The 16,996-nt window shown below is 36.9% G+C and overlaps 2 protein-coding genes across 2 annotated transcripts; both read left to right on the forward strand.

Moving 5' to 3' along the window:
• The first annotated feature begins 375 nt into the window (after nucleotides 1–375).
• Nucleotides 376–6,393, forward strand: LOC117619697 (nifU-like protein 4, mitochondrial). The gene is made up of 6 exons (XM_034349704.1): nucleotides 376–695; nucleotides 1,057–1,218; nucleotides 2,739–2,914; nucleotides 4,044–4,147; nucleotides 4,276–4,387; nucleotides 5,958–6,393. The coding sequence occupies exons 1-6, from the start codon at nucleotides 482–484 to the stop codon at nucleotides 6,024–6,026; spliced, it is 837 nt and encodes a 278-aa protein (XP_034205595.1). The 5' UTR covers nucleotides 376–481; the 3' UTR covers nucleotides 6,027–6,393.
• A 4,567-nt stretch (nucleotides 6,394–10,960) lies between these two features.
• LOC117619066 (hippocampus abundant transcript-like protein 1) lies at nucleotides 10,961–14,806 on the forward strand. The gene is made up of 8 exons (XM_034348889.1): nucleotides 10,961–11,344; nucleotides 12,583–12,694; nucleotides 12,987–13,099; nucleotides 13,176–13,298; nucleotides 13,375–13,550; nucleotides 13,699–13,774; nucleotides 14,139–14,225; nucleotides 14,654–14,806. The coding sequence occupies exons 1-8, from the start codon at nucleotides 11,159–11,161 to the stop codon at nucleotides 14,750–14,752; spliced, it is 972 nt and encodes a 323-aa protein (XP_034204780.1). The 5' UTR covers nucleotides 10,961–11,158; the 3' UTR covers nucleotides 14,753–14,806.
• Nucleotides 14,807–16,996: the final 2,190 nt, after the last annotated feature.

The raw sequence follows: 16,996 nt of genomic DNA on the forward strand, positions 1-16,996 counted from the left end.
TCTTTTCTTTTTAATTAAAAATAAATCAACACTAAAATGTAATAAAATAATAATTTAATTTGACATATCAGGTGGAGTGTAAAGCTGTATAAGATGTCAAATTGCCACATCAGCATCAAATTTAAATTTGATGTTTGGTATTTGACATATCCCTTGAAGATGCTCTGATGGAATCGCTGACGTAGGACACTTAATGAAAATATGGATGGTATATTGAGACATTTCAAAAAACAAGTGATAATCTGAGACTATTTTGAACGCGTAGGGCATATCCATAAATAAACCTTTAGAAAATACATGTAATCCCACGTGCTTCCCACGTGACTTTAAAGAAAATACTGGATGTACAAGAGCTCGTTCGAGCGGTCCCTCCCTTGCTCTGCTGCGTTTCTTCATCCTCCAGCCCAAAAGAGGGAAGGGAAAAAAAAAAAAATATATATATTTTCAGGAACTCCACCGCGCAGAGGCAGAGAGTGTTGGGATGAGAGGGTTACGAAGATTGGTTGGACGAAGTCTTTCATCTCACAGAGGATGCGAAGCTTCTGGACAATTTCATGGCTTCCGATTCATTTCTCGCCGGACCTATTTCCTATCTGCTTATTCACCTGCCACGACGTCGTATCTGGGTCACCATAACTCCCCCTTTTCGTCTTCTGAATCTCCTTTCACTTCTATGAAATGGGGCTTTCTCGGTGGTTAGTTTCTTATTTGTTAAACTTGCAGTGCTTTTGGTTTCTGGGAATATCGAGAAAAAAGAAAAGGGAGTCGAATTGAAATTGAAATTTTATTCTTTTTGTCTAATATCTAGGAAAATGAAGGAAATGAAAAGAAAATGGTTTTCTGTTTTTTATTTTTCATTTTCAATTTTCCATTTTATCAATGATCATGGGTTTTGCAAGCTAAGATTTAATTTCATTTGGAAATTGGAGGATGTATTATTTCATGTCACTTATAAATTTGACATAAATTAATAAAAAGAAAGTAGTTTGGCTTGGCCATCCTGAGGTTGAGGTTATAACTAGCTTCGGATTTATGTTTGGCCTTGCTTTTCCACAGGGCAGAAGAGAAGCATGTTTATTCAAACTCAATCCACACCCAACCCTGCATCTCTTATGTTTTATCCTGGGAAGCCTGTTATGGAAGTTGGCAGCGCCGACTTTCCGAATGCCCGTTCGGCCATGAATTCACCCCTGGCCAAAGCCCTTTATGGAATTGATGGTAAGATTGATATTCCCATTTCTAGTATGCAGCGTTATCCTTTTCCTTGTTGTAATTTTTCTTTTCAGGAGGACAATGCCTGCAAATTATTTTAACTTTAATATGCCCTCTTTTTATTGGTCTTCTCTAATAATTCTTGAAAAGATACAATACTATTAGCTTTGAATCGACTTCAAGTGTAGTAAGCACTTTTTTCTTGTTATCTATGACTGCAGAGCCTTTATTTTTCTACTTCCGGTGTATAAGATTTAATTTCAATCTGACTAGTAGTTGAATATTGTTGTTATTTTAGCTTGGTTTCAAGAGAACATCTGAAAAGTGGAAAATAAGTTCAGTGCAGGCTAGAAGCCTATAAGTGTAAAGGCAACCTTATATCAAAATAAATATCATTAAAACCCTCAAAAAATGGTTTTAATTGTTATGCGGGAGAAATCTGTCCTGAGCTGTTGGCTACTCTAGTTACTATTTGATTTGTAAATTATGTTTCTTTACTATTTGAAAATGGGCTGTATGGTTCGTATTTTTGGCTATGCTATGCTGTTCAGACATTATGCTGAGTTTGGAAGAAAAATTTAGTTAAGTTGTGGAGGTATGTACTTTTCAGGTTTGGTGTTCACTTCCATTTGTAATTAAGTGCACTAGAAGCCTATTTGTATTTAGCCGTTTTCATTTTTTTAGTTTATCAAGAAATTGATGTGAATATCTTCCAATTTATTTGCCCGGCTTTCTTTAAGCTTGAGTGACTATATGCTACTCAGTGAGGGACTTCTTGTGGGATCAGATGGGTGTTAGAGTTTGCCGGGAGTGTCGTAGTTGTTGGAAAATGGCTTCCTGGTGTATACAGAGGGAAAGAAACGATTGTGGTTTAGAGAATTCAAACCGGGTGCTGAAGTGACCTTGTCTTTTTGGATCACGAAGAGTTTTCCTCTGGAGCCATTTATTGCATTTTGGTACAGCCTGTTACTATAATCACAGGTCATGAACTTAACGTCTGGTTTGTTCTTGTGAACAAAAGTGTTTACTTATCCGAAAAGAAAAAAAAAATTTCTGATTGTAGGAATTTCAGGGGCAGTAGTTGGTTTGAATGTTTAAAGTCTGAATGTTTCAAGTCTGATTTGAAGGGTTTAAAGCAGCTCAATAGATACGGAAATTATGGGAGGTTTCTAGGGTAGTTGGGAGAAGATAGGTATTAAGGACTAAGGCTGTTGATAATTGAGAAAAGCAAGTGGGTAAGTGCTGATACCACAAGTGGACAGTACAGAAAGATTTTTCCCTGTAGGAATTGGAATTCACTTAGTAAATGATTCAGTTGGTACGATAACTTGACTTCATAAATTGTAAAGTAAGACCAATGACCCATAAGAATGGTCAATTTCCTGCAATTTCTTCCACTCATTGAACTTTGTTCACTCTGGTTTAATTAGGTTTTTCTTCTTCTTATTTTCTCCTAAAATCTTAATTGCTCAGCATTGTTTTGTTTGGTGATGCTATAAATCTAACGCGGGTTTCTTTTAATACAGGAATTACTCGAGTGTTTTATGGATCAGATTTTGTTACTGTAACGAAGTCAGAAGATGCTTCTTGGGATCTTTTGAAGCCTGAAATCTTTGCAGCAATCATGGACTTCTATTCTTCTGGGCAGTCACTCTTTCTAGACTCAAAAACTGCATCAGCGATGGACACTGCTATTCAAGAAGTATGTCCTGAAATTTATCTCCATGAACTTTTTACAACTTTTGGGCCAACTTGTTGACAGAGTGTTCAGATCAGTGTTATACCCATTGATTTGAAGATATTTTTATTTAATTTCTTAAATAAGAAAGAATTTTGTTAGAATTAGTATGTGCTTTGAGGGACTGTATATGCTAGTGTTTACTCACCCCCAAGTGGGAGTAACATTCTAGGTTAGGAAGCTCCTTGGCATTATTGAAGTTTTAGAATCACTTTTTTTTTCCATTTTTTTTTTTTTTGGTTGTGAAGTGTTGTTAGAACCGTAGTGTAGTAGACTTTTGAGGGCATCAAGGAGCAACCTTGAGGCTTGTAGCTTTTGTTTGAGGCACCGTCATAAGTAACTGTGCCTTGATTCCTCTTTGTAACCATAAGCAAGTGATTTATTTTATTATAGTAGTTTTATATTAGACTTAAGAATGGCAGCTCTCCCCAAATTCAGGCGGACATCTTATATTTTGAGCATGCTCGTGTGGTATAACCTTATCTTACCCCATAATTGTGCCTTTAGAATCCTTTATATTTGACCTTACCAAATCCACTAACGGTGCTTGTAGTCAATCCTACCTCCATCTTTGTTGACTCTGCCACGATGCTATGGCACCGCCAGTTTTTTAGATAATTCATATACTAGAAAACCCTTAAGAGGGCCTGTCAAGTAGAATGAAAGACTCTGCTATCCACTGCCTATTTGAGTGCTATAACACCTCAAGTTTACAGATAACTTATATACTAGAAAACCTGAAAGAGTGTGCAGGGCTTGACAAGTAGAAGGATAAGGGAATTAAGCTTAACTACAATAACTTCATATGCACTTACTGAATGTCAAAGACCTTTGATTCTCTTTGGTGTAATTAGAGAAATATGGGCTGAGTCATCAATGGATCTCACTTTTTAAATTTCTGTGGAAACATCAGTGATGAGGCATGCTGTATACAAGTATGTGGCTCTGATGGACAAAGCTGGTCAAGTTGAAAGATCAGAAATTAGAACTGGAACTTTGGAGGATATATTTAACCATTTTTTAGTATTTGTTTTATCAATTCTTTTGTGCATAAATCTCAAATATACAACCAAGTTGGTGGTTTCTGTTGCAGGATGATTCAGAAATCGTTGCAATGATCAAAGAATTGTTGGAGACTCGCATCCGACCAGCAGTGCAAGATGATGGTGGCGACATTGAGTATAGGGGATTTGATCCGTAAGTTTCCTTCATTTAATATAATCTTTTTAATTTAATATTGGAGAAGGCCGAAATTTTATTTCTGCTTCTTGGCTTTATCTCTTTGCTTCTTTTGTTTTCTAATTCTTTTTTTAATCTGTGTTTAGAGAAACTGGAATAGTTAAATTGAGAATGCAAGGAGCATGCAGTGGCTGCCCAAGCTCATCAGTCACCCTGAAATCTGGCATTGAAAATATGCTAATGCATTATGTACCTGAGGTAACAAGCAACAAACATTTGCTTGCATTTTCAACAATGTGCATGCCTTTGCATTTGCATCTTTGTTGGTATGGTAATGTTGGTATGATAACGTTCGATCTTTGGCCACACTACTTGGCGTTCTATACATGGAATAGTTAGGAACTTAGGAATGCTACTGTAAACTGAAGTATAACAAATCTACCACCCCTAGGGAGGCATCTTTTCTTCCACCAATCTAAATGCTCTCACTTTTCCCACTAGTGGTTCCCATAAATTCAAAGAACATGGGTTAGCTGAATGGGGAGGCCCAAACATTTCAAAGACTGAGCTCTAATTTCACAGCTCGACCTCCTAGAAAGAGCCTCCAATGTTGTTAGCTGCCCTGTTTGTTGGTGTGTTTATATTTAGACCTAAGAGGATCCGAAAACTTTGAAAACCTATCCAAGTTTAAATAACCTCTTTCAGCACCGAAGTGAAAATAATGTCATCTGCATTGGTGCTGGCATTCACATTCCCACTCCTAAAAAGTTCCTATCTTTAATCATATCCAAATAATCCCCTAAAAATTTCCATATAAAAATAAAACCCATTTGGTCAAGGGGTCTGTTCCCTTCCAAGGTGGGCATGTTGCCTCCCTAATTTCATCCTCTTCAAAGGGACTTTGCAACCATTTTTCTCTCAGAGGATTAATTGGATACAATCTATCTCATCCACCTGAAATTTATCTCATCCTCAAGGGGCTATTCCCTTCAACGGTCGACCATTACCCTTCTAAGCAACCTCTTCAAACAGCCTTTCCAACCAGTTTGCACTATCAAGACCAATTGGACAACAATCCATTCCATCCGCGTAAAATCTGAACTCTCAGAGAAGCCAGTGACCTCATTCACAATTCCCTGCTTCGATCTCAATAGTATTGCATATCCTCCAATTAATTCATCAATTTGTTCACAGTTTTTTTTTTTAAATTTTTTTTTAAACTTCCATTTGCTGTCTTATGAAACAGCTTCGTGTTGTTCTCCATTATTTGATTAATTTCTTTTTAGGTTTTGGTCTCCAACAAATTTCATCTTTTAGGACCTTTCCATCGAGTATTTTTAAGATGACGTCCTTCAGTCCTTGAAGCCTCACTAATGTTCCTTGATTCTATTCGAAATGGCATTTGCCTCCAAGGCCTATTATGTATTAAACAAGAAGTTCAGTACATGTTGGATAGAACCACCTCTGACTTGTAAATAGAATTCAGTGCATATTGAGACTTCTGTATCACAATAACTATATTTTTAATAGTATTATATGACTACTAACTTATTTACACTTTTAAGGATTTTGGAAACTATAATATAAAGTTTAATTTGACGAGGGAGGTTAGTTTAATCTTTTGAAATGAGCAGAGGTTTATGTACAAGCGATTTTGTATAATTTAAATTTTAAAAAAAAGAAAATGTTCCAAGTGACTCTAACAAGTGTATGGGAAACTCTGAACCAAGTCTTTGAATAATTGCAACCCTCTGCCCCCCCTCTCTCCCTCTCTCTCTCTATTCAAATCAGATTTGTCTGTGTCTGACATAGATCTCTGCATTTGCAGGTCAAAAGTGTAGAGCAAGAACACGATGCTGATGATGAAGGAGCAGCACTAACGAGTCAGATGGAATAGAAACATATAATTCTGTGCAAAACAGGCATATTATATAAATGGTGAGCTCAAGAGGTACTTGGGACGTGCAATTCCTGTACAGGAGCAAATAAAGTTGTTATAGTTAATTTATTAAGTGGTAGAGCATTTGGAGTTATTGGTGTAGGTAGTTGCGTCATACGAATTTTGAGCTTGTAAGAAAACTGTCTAACAAGGGAAAGGACGATTGATTTACTGTTACCACTTCAATTTTTTTTTTGTTCATTAGAAGCCTACCAATATTCACATTGTCCCTGTACTGCTAGTTATTCATTTGTTTCCTATATTGTTGCTTTGCACCATACTGGTCTGTTGTTATGAGATGAACTATTGAATTGTTTTTCATTCATTCCGGTGACTTTAAATCGGTCCAATATGTGCGATGAATACCTTGACCAAGGGACCGAGTGATTTGAAAATTTTAAGCAAATCTGCTATTTTTTGCTGAAGCATGTGTTTTGTTCCTTAGGAGGTCTTGCCTTGGTCTGATACTTGTGAACAGATTGCTGCTTCTCCTTACAGTTTATGCTATTTGCTTGTTCATATTTATCATTTAGTCGCTCATTTGTTGACTGGTCGATTTTGGATCTAAGAAGGGAGGGCTGTTAAACAACAAAATAAAATATAAAAACTTCTTGGTTAGGTTGTGATGTTTTCCTTTTTTCTTTTTTGGCAAGTGTAAGCATTGGGCCTGGGTCATATGGACAAAACTAGAAATGTTTTGACCCCCAAAAAAAAAAAAAAAAAACCTAGAAATGTGTTTTAAAGACGATTTCATAAGTTGTAAATTTTCTGAATTACCCTTCAAACAAATGCCTAAATTGACGGAATGTGATAGTAGGACTAATTGCAATTACTTCTTGAGTTGAATGATGTAATTGCCTTTAAAAAAAAGATTTTGAGACTCAATTAAAACTCGAGGTAAAGTTCAGGGAACTCTACAATTAAAATCCCATTTCTTTAATAATAGACTTTTAACTTCCCTTTTTAATCAACAAAAGCGTTTGTTTTTTGGTCGAAAATTTGGTTGTGTTTGGGACTCAAAATCCTACATAGGAAAAATAGAATATCCTAGAGTAGTTTAAGTGCCCTTGAACAACCTTCCTTTATACACTGGTGTTTAGAGGCAAGTTCTACCCATGAGCTCTTACTAGGATAAAATGAATACAGCACGACTCATTTTTATTTATTTATCTCACTCATCATGTTACAAGTCTTACGTGCATTTTTATTTCTTTTGCCATGGTGATACGTGTGCTTGGCTGCCTGAGATAGTGCAGAGTGAGTGAGCAAAACACTAATAAGATGGACCATAGGAATCCTGGGCTGTGGAGTGTAGAGGTATACTTAGAATGTTTTTGGATGACTTGACATCACATGTTGGGTCGCCTTTGAGAATTTGAGGACCTTGTGCGAAACTTAAATAAGAATCCTGTGCGAAACTTAAATAAGCACCCTCAAATCATCTAATATAAAAAGAGTGGTGATTTCCCCACTCCAATTTTATCCACTTACACTTCATTTTATAACTAAAAAAGGAATGTAAATGGATAAAATTGGAGTGAGAAAATTATTATCCTATAAAAATATTTTAAATATTATTTTTTATCGTGAATTGATGCCATAAACCAATAAAAGTAATGAATACAACTATCTTCCATGAAGGCATACGTGGCTTAGTGGTGTTGTGTGATAAAGTTGTTTGATGTCATGGGGTCAATTCTTATTGGTTCCATTTATGGAAAATTTTTGTTATTTTGAAAAGAATTGTAAAAAGAAAACACTAAATCACACAAGTGGTAATCAACCAACACCCCTAACAAGTATAGAAAGGCAACAAAACTAGTTATGTTAAGCACACCTCATATATATATATACACATACGAAAATTTTGAAGACCTACAAAATTGGGGGTCTGTGCGGTGACACCACTTGCACACCATCAAGGCCGCCCATGATCACATCTACTTGGTAATTTTGTTGCTTGCATTTGTAATCCTTTTCCTTTTGGGTGTGATGGACACATTGTCGGCATGGTCGATATTTCATGGATTTAAGATATAATATTAATAAATAAATACTCGTATTGTAACATGACTAAACTAGTAATACTACGTGAGATGAAATTTCTTTCATAATTTAGGGGGGCTTTCGGTATTTTCTCCAAACATGTCATAGATGAATCTTACAACTGAACTTAACACTAATGTTACCTATTTCCGGGTGCATACATTCCTCTGTATACTTATTCCTACCTAGCTCATGTGATGATGTGAAATATACAAAGCCCATGCCTACCCAGACGTATAAAAAAAATTAAGAGCAACCCACAAATCAAAGCAAAGCCAAGATATATAAGCTGCCAGCCCTTTTGGTTTGCATATATATAGCCGACAGTCTCCAACTCCTATTTTCCTTGGCAGGTTTGGCAGTAACTTCTCTCTTTGGGCGGACAATAACTTCTCTCTTAGCAACATCTTCTCCTATCTAAGGCAACAAGTATTCTTCTCATTCTCTCCTATTTAATTATCTTCTCTTATTGGGTTTTTCTTAAAATAAATATATGCAATGCATCTCCTATTGGGGCGATGTAGAGAGTAACTATATTGTTGTGATGTCCTTTGAGTTTGTGTTTTCATTGATATACATCGCTTTCTTTGTTTTAAGGAAATCACCACTCTTCCTCAGTTATGTCAACAATTGGTGGAAACAAATTGGTAAAAAAACTACCATTTGCTTTACAAGTTGATTTAGTTGGTGTTGACTCTTTATGTTTCTACAGCAACAACGGAGTTAGCTTTTTCATAGAGAATTATTAAGAATCGACTTCACAGCACCATAGTTGATGAATTCCTTGCTGATTGCATGATCCTCCATATTGAAAGAGAATTTGCTAATAGTATCAATAATACAAAGATAATTGACGAATTTAAGATTTCTAAGCCTTGTAGGTTAAAGTTTTAGATTTAAATAATCTAATTTTGTGTTGCATTGCATTTACTTGTTTTGTTTTTGTTTTTTTTGTTAAGCTTTTATTTATGTATATAGATGCATATTTGAGAATAAGGCTCATTACGTCCCTCCAATTAGGTGTATCTTTTTATTTTTATTAATGAAATTCACTCGTATCGTCGAATTTTTAAACCTTTGACTTTTGAATCTGTATCCACCACTGTATGTGCTATAAGAAGAGGGGTGTATATAAACCCGACCAGGGATATGCGAGTCCCTCTCTCCTAATGTGAAGCCCTGTTCTCTTGAATGATTTGTAAAGGCCTTTCGAATGAAAATTTTGTGGGAGAGAGAGAGAGAGTGGTGGCTGACTGTGTGTGTGGGGGCCTTGTTGGTGATGTGTATTTGCCTCTTTTTCTCTCAAATGTATGCAATTTGTTTTGGATATTGTCTTTGTGATCCACTCCTTTTCCATTGCTATTTTAGCATTCCTTATATATATATATATATATGCATGAAATGATGCATCTGCTTTATTCAAAAAAGTGAATCTTTTTCTTTCTTTTCCTCTTTGATTGGCCATTTACTCTATTGTTTTCTTCTTCAATCATAGGAAAGAAAACTAATGTGAAAAAGACGTTGTCCGTTTTTCACCGATTTAGCCACACGCAATTTTCGGTTGGTGGCTGACTGTAGTTGATTTTGTCCAACTGTTTCCTAGTTTCTAGGTAGTTAGGCCAAGGTGTGACAATGTTGGTCGTATTCGTTGTTTAATTTTAAGGTATATTAGCAGTTGTTAATAGTTCATTAGTACAAGATTAAGTATACTTTAGGATATAAATTTTAGGGATTATTATTTTAAGGTACAGAATCAATGTTTTAGAACTTTAAACTTAAGATTTAGCTTAGAAATTTCAATGGAAAGGAAAACTGGAAAACTAAACCCTAGGCCCTGTTTGTTTCATGGGAGGAGGCTTGGGGATAAGAAATCAATTGTTTTTCCATGTTTGGTAAGTCCAGGCAACCAGTAGGTGGGAAAGTGAAGTCCTCCTCCCAACTTGGGTCTTGTTTTTCCTCATTGTGGAAAAGTTTTAGAAAATGAGCCAACATTCAATGCACATTTTTCATGACCATTTCGTCCCCATTAACAATTTAGAATTACAATATATCATTAAATACACTCTTTTTTTATTTGATTTACTATGGGTATAATTGAAAAATTATACAAACTTTGTTTTCCATTCATACTCAAAACAAATATGGGAAATGAAATAAAGTGAAATCTCCAAGTTATTTTCCTAGCATTATCAAACCTGGGAAGTGATATCCCCTCAAATTCGTTCTGTGAACTAAACGAGCCCTAAGAGCATCCACAATGGGCTCTCTAAACCCCAAACCACCTTCTTAGACAAATTTTATGGAGGAATTGAAAAAATAGAACTCCAACCATGCTCCCTATCCACCCCCTAAAATAGAGGGACCTCTAGGAGCTCTTAAATCCAAGGAGAGAGAAAGCACTCCTAGTGACTCCCTATAATTTAATGCTGCTTTATTCTATGAGTATTTTAAACATTTAATTGATACTAACTATTTTTTAATAGAGATTGACCAATTAAAAAAGAGTCATAGTATTTATAACTCCCTAAACTAGAGATAATTAGAATTAGAATTTTATAAAGAGCTCTTAAAATATCTTATATATATTTTTAGCTTCATTTTCACTAAAAAATAGATAACATAATTATAGATGCTCTAGTCTAGATTAGTGGCTCAGCTTGAATTCAAAGTCTTTATAACCTGGACTCTTGTCCAAATTTAGTAAGTGCAGTCTCAACAGTTACTGAGATTGTAGGTTTGAATTTCCCACCTCTCAGTATTGCTCTTATCACAAAGTAAAAGTTGTACAAATTTTGGGAAAATGACACTAGCTTATCCCATCCTAGTGTCCACAAAACACAAGCAAGCAAGCTCAAGCCACACGCCACCATGTGCACTCTCAAGCTCACAGCAGACCCCGTTTTCCGAGTCACAAATAAATAGCTGCCAAGATTGCTCTCTTCTTCTTCTTCTTCTTCTTCTTCTTCACCTAGCTTAGCTGCTTTCTCATTCTATAAATACCTAAATATATATAGTTTTTCTGGAAGCTATATATTTATTTTAATATGGGTTGGATGGAGAGCGTTTTGATAGAGGTGAGGCCCCTGTTTCACTTGCTGTTCCCACTGTGTGTCCACTGGATCGCTGAGGAAATGACCGTCTCGGTCCTTGTTGATGTCACTGCTGCTGCTCTTTGCCCGTCGCAGTCAACTTGTTCACAAGCCATTTATATTAATGGCGTTCAACAAACGGTAAAACCCATAAATAATTTTGACCACATGTTAATATATACACAGATATTCATATTATCTGTGGACCCTTTTTTATTTTATTTATTTTTGTTATATGCGGTTGTTTTGTCTTCATTAATTCACTGTCCTCATTTCTCCTGTTTGGAGTCATCTTCATCAGTACTGAAAGGTTTGAGTTGAGCCTCTTGTATAATTTCTGTGATTGAGGATGTATTTTAGTGCTAACAGCTTGGATATTTCATAAATAATTCACCCTACGAAAGAAAAAGAAAAGAGGAAGAAGCATGTTTAATAAATAAATGGCTTAATTGAACCTGTGCCCTTGAAAGTATGGTCACTTCGACTTCCGGGGCAAGGTGGGTAATTTTAACTTCCGGAGGCAATGTGGGATATTTGACCATACTTTCTAGGGCACTTGAGTAATTAAGCCTAAATAAATTACTGATCCTTACTCTTGGAGAAACATTTACGTAGTAGTATGACAAAGTCAAATGTCTAAACTTTCAACATACATGTTACTCTAGTAAAAACAGTACATATATGTTGCCATTATTTTTAGTATCTGTACTCCTTTTGAATAGCAATTCTGGGTTTTGGCCGTCAGCCCAACATAATTAATACGTTTGTCGCTTGGGTGATTGATTTCCAGTCTCTCTACCTGCAGAAATGAAACAAAAAAGTAACCAGCTCTGAGAAATCAGCAATGTTTTTTGTCACAATTGTTTTATGATGTAAAGTGACAATTATCTTCAATGGTCTTCTGATCTAGTGTATTTCATAGGTATACTTAATAATTTTCCTGAAAGTTTTAAACTGATGGTCTGACTTCTGATTATTGCTGACATTGCTGCCTCTGTATAATATCTTGTCAATGACTCAATGCTGTTTACTAAGTTGAGATAGAGATTTTGTCGGGATGGTTAGATTGTGAATACTCAAAGAATGGGACTAACACAGTAAGAACATTGGGTAGCATTGTGGTTCTTTTGGTGTAATTTCATTGTCCAGAAGGAAAATGGTATGTTGTATGCACCCAGAGGTAGTGAGATGAGATATTTCAGTAAAGTGGAGATTGTTTCATCGGAAGGATGTTCATCTTAATGACTCTAAATGACTATTGTTCTTGGGAACTATGATGATATTGACAATAAAGTGGGATTCTGAATTTTCTGCAATTTATGTTTCTTTCCTTTTGTGTAAAGCTAAGGTTTATCTTAGGACAAATTTTTTGCTTGTAGGTTGTTGGACTTTTCAAGATGGTGGTGCTTCCACTTCTAGGTCAACTGGCAGATGAGCGTGGACGTAAGCCGCTGCTGCTTTTGACAGTGTCAACAACCATATTTCCTTTCGGTAGGTTATGTCCAAAAATATATTCAGGAATATTCTGTGAAGTCACATAACTATCATGCTGTCGGTATAGGTGGTCTGTTAAGCCTTTCTTTTGGAAAAACAAAATAGAATTGAAGTTATGCATCTGTCCTCCTTAAAATGAAAGATGGCAACAAACTCTGCGTGTAATTTCTAAAAGTTGCTGCCCAAGCCATTAAAAAGTAAGATATGATATATTAGCATGCCTAATTTATTTTATTTTATCTCCATGCTATTTTGATTGAATACATAATCTGATGGGTTTTGGTTGCAGTATTACTTGCCTGGAATCAATCTAAGGAATTTGTGTATGCTTACTATGTGATTCGAACTGTTTCATATATTCTAAGTCAGGGGAGTATTTTCTGCATTGCTGTTGCTTATGTGGTAAGTTTATTCTCACTGGTTGATAGCCATGGATAGGAAACGTAAGGAGTTCACACTTTTCATCCCCCTTTATTAGGCAGATGTTGTCATTGAGAATAAGAGGGCTGCAGTGTTTAGTTGGATCACAGGTCTTTTTTCTGCATCACATGTCTTGGGGAATGTTCTGGCACGCTTTCTTCCCGAGAAGTACATTTTCTCTGTAAGTTGAGGCAATAACCTGTGATATGTTCATGTTTATCAGTTAACCTTGTACTAAACAAGCCTTTTGGTTTCAGGTATCAATAGCCCTGTTGATCTTTTGTCCAGTTTATATGCAAATGTTTTTGACTGAGACAATTAATAAACGGGCACCTAAAAGTGACCAAGGTTTATCTTGCCTGACCAAGATAGTTACTATTATCTGTAAACGATATGCATCAATGAGAGATGCTGCAACAATAGTTGTTAGAAGGTAATGGATTCTAGTGGTTTTACTTCTAGATCTTCTTAGAATCTTTCCTTATTTGAATGAAAAAGAAAAATTTCTTTGTGCTTTCATGCATATTTAAAACAGTTAAATTTGCGATTGTCTTGCTGAAGAGCTGCATTGTACTCTGCAGTCCAACACTCAGAAGCATTTCTTTGGTTTCCTTCTTCTATGACTTGGGAATGTCCGGCATCAGCTCTGTGTTACTGGTATCTTTCCCCTTAAACTTAATGAAGCCAGCACTTATAATCCTAGTTACTACAGTCTTGTTAAAAGAAGGATGTAAGCAAACATGCCTTTTCCTTGGAATGAAACAAGATGCTTATTCATTATACGAAAAAATCTATAACGCCACTGAGTAAAACAGGGTTTACCTATAATTATCAAATAGGTTCTGTTTGCATTGTGCGAAATTTAAGCTATATAAGTAACACGGAACTGCAGATTTGTAAGAGCAGCAATATAAAAGTTCAGATGATCAATTGGAGCTTATTTATGTATGTAATAATACCAACATAACTTGCTTTCTGATTGAATCATTTACTTAAAAGAAAATGTGTTTTACTTGTGCAGTACTATCTGAAAGCAGCTTTTGGTTTTGACAAGAATCAATTCTCAGAGATCCTGATGATGGTGGGAATAGGTTCAATTTTCTCTCAGGTATATTCTTTTCTAAAACTTCTCTTTTTCCAAATTCCTGTTACTTGCTCCCAGTTTCTTTTCGTATTTCCGAAAATGAAGACTTAGATTGTTCCCTTATTAAGTTCATTCTAGTGTTCGTGGACAAAAATTTGGGACAAAATTAAATTTATCTCATTACTAGTAAAAAACAGTATGCACTTACTATATTTAACTGTTCTTCTTCAACCTTTTCTTTCCGTACCTTTAGAATTAACCGAAAAGAAAAGAGGATGAAGGATTTGTTAGTGTTCATGAAGTTCTATCCTTTCAAAATTTCCCCTTCAATTTCGTTGTAATTATGTGTCACTTAATGTAAGTGTTTAACTATTTTACATTTTGGAAGATCTGTTGAATCCTCTGCTATTCTTCTGCTTAACATATGTTTGGTTTTGGTGAGTTCCTTTCAGATACTGGTGCTTCCTTTAGTGAACCCATTGGTTGGTGAGAAGGTGATATTGAGCTCAGCCCTGTTGGCCTCTATAGCTTATGTAAGTCATTATCTTTAGCTTGTCCCCCAACCCAAACCCAACAGGGGAAGATGATAGAGAACAAAACAGAAAATCTAATGTTGCTTTTTTGCTGTACAGGCATTGCTTTATGGCTTGGCTTGGGCCCCTTGGGTAGGCATACTTGAAAATAACCTTGTCAAGAAAGATGCCCAAGATTCACCTCCATTCTCTTAATTAATAATAATAATATTATTATTATAATTTTGCATTTAGTTAATTTTAAGCTTTTACTTCAGTAGGCAAAAGAAAAAGGGGAATTTCCCTTGGTACCAGGAATTAGAATGATTCCAGAGTAACGCGAAAAATTTGAAAATGCAGGTACCCTACTTAAGTGCCTCCTTTGGGGTCATCTACATTCTTGTGAAACCTTCTGTAAGTACTATATACTCCCTTGTTATTTCTGTGAAATTTTCTAATTTTGAAGAACTTCTTATTGGAAGAAAAAAATATAAATTGAATTTCGATTACTGGGGTTCAGGTAGGTACTTAATTGTGATGGTCTTTCTTTCCATGCTTCCATTGATTGAACTCTTGCTTTGCAGACTTTTGCAATTATTTCCAGAGCAACATGCTCAACCAATCAGGTGAGCAGAGCAGAGAGAACCATTATTCAATTTGTTTTTGTTTTGGTTTCTCACACTTTCAAACAGTTGGGTATTTTTTTCTTACACAACGGCTTTGTTGGATTGCATACAGGGAAAAGTACAAGGATTTATTGTAACACCCCGATCCCGAATTTCCCCAAATTTAACCCTTATTTAATTATTTAATTATTTAAGGGTATTTTAGTCATAATTTTAACCGGAGAGAGTTTGGGACCGTGACTTGTATTTTTGGATAGGTCGTGCTGAGACGAGTTCATAGACACGTAGTGGGCTCGAATCGGAGTTGTAACGAGAGAGATATGGTCAAAAGAAACCTAGTGGCATAACCGTAAATATTTCGAAATGGGATTTTTTATAAAAAACCTGGTTTTTCTCTCTCTCTCTCTCTCTCTCTCTCCCGCGACTTCTCTCTCTCTCTCGTCGGCCCTCTCTCTCTCTCTCTTCGTATCTCCGGCCACCGGCCGCGGCTGCGGTCGGGACCGGTGCCAAAAGGACCGGCTCGGCCGCGGCGTCACGACCCAGCCCTCCCCCGACATCGGCCGCCGCTCCAGCCGCCGGAAAATGGCGATTTTCGCCCGGATGTCGCCCGAACTTCGCCGGCTCCGATCTCCCTCCTCCGGCCGCCATTTCTGGCGATCAAGGTATGGAAATTCATCCCCTCTGCCTGTTCTAGCTGATGGTTGGGTAGGATTAGATCGATTCTTAGCGTAACCAATTCGATTTTCGAATTGAAAATCGGCCGAACTTCGACCTCCGTGATCGGCCATTTCCGGCCACTTTTTTGGGGTTGTCCAAGAACAAAAGTGACTCCAAATGGGGTGTTTTACCTAGGGTAGGAGTTTGGAGTCTCGGTTCCAAGATTTTTCGGGGAAGCGTTATCGCTTTGGGCACCCGGTCTGCCCGCGCGTGTGGCGGCGCGTGGGCGAGGGTGGTGGCATGTCTCTGGGCAGTTTTGAGGTCCTCGTGCCATCACGAGCGCGTAGGATTTCGCGGATCTCAATTCGGACGTCGTTTGACTATCGAACGGATATCGCCTATTGGGCGTTATCCGGGTTCGATAGGTTGGGACCGTTGGATGGCCCCGAAAATAATATATGTTAAACTAGGTTTTTCTAGGATCGTGTAGGAATTCACGGATCGTGAATCGGGGCCCCGGATGTCCCTATTTAATATTTTAAAGTTTATATTTTATATTAACCGTTAGATCGTGCGATCGTGAGCGATCCGACCGTCCGATCTGAACCAAACTTGCAGGACGAGTGTCCTATATGTTATAGAACCCATAGGAACTTCCGGATCGGAATTTGGAGGTCGTAGGTCCTGTGGGCCCGTTTGACCAGGGTTAGGGTAGTTTGACCCTTGGTTGACCGTGAGTCTTCCGGAGTAATCTCACCTTCCTAAGGGGATTATCTGGTGCTAGACTATTGTTGGGGTTTACGCAATATTAGAATATTTGTATATTTATAGAATTAGAATTATATGTTTGTACAAGGGACAACAGAGTCTAGAATACCAGTTGGAGTGCTATATGCACTACTTTAAGTACCTTCCCGGATTTTGGATGTACTACGAGTACCACCAAGTGAAAGTTAGGTCCCACGTGGCGTAGGTTATCCGGCGTTGGGACAGGCCCCAT

The sequence above is a fragment of the Prunus dulcis genome, chromosome 2 (assembly GCF_902201215.1).
Source record: "Prunus dulcis chromosome 2, ALMONDv2, whole genome shotgun sequence".
Classification (NCBI taxonomy): domain Eukaryota; kingdom Viridiplantae; phylum Streptophyta; class Magnoliopsida; order Rosales; family Rosaceae; genus Prunus; species Prunus dulcis.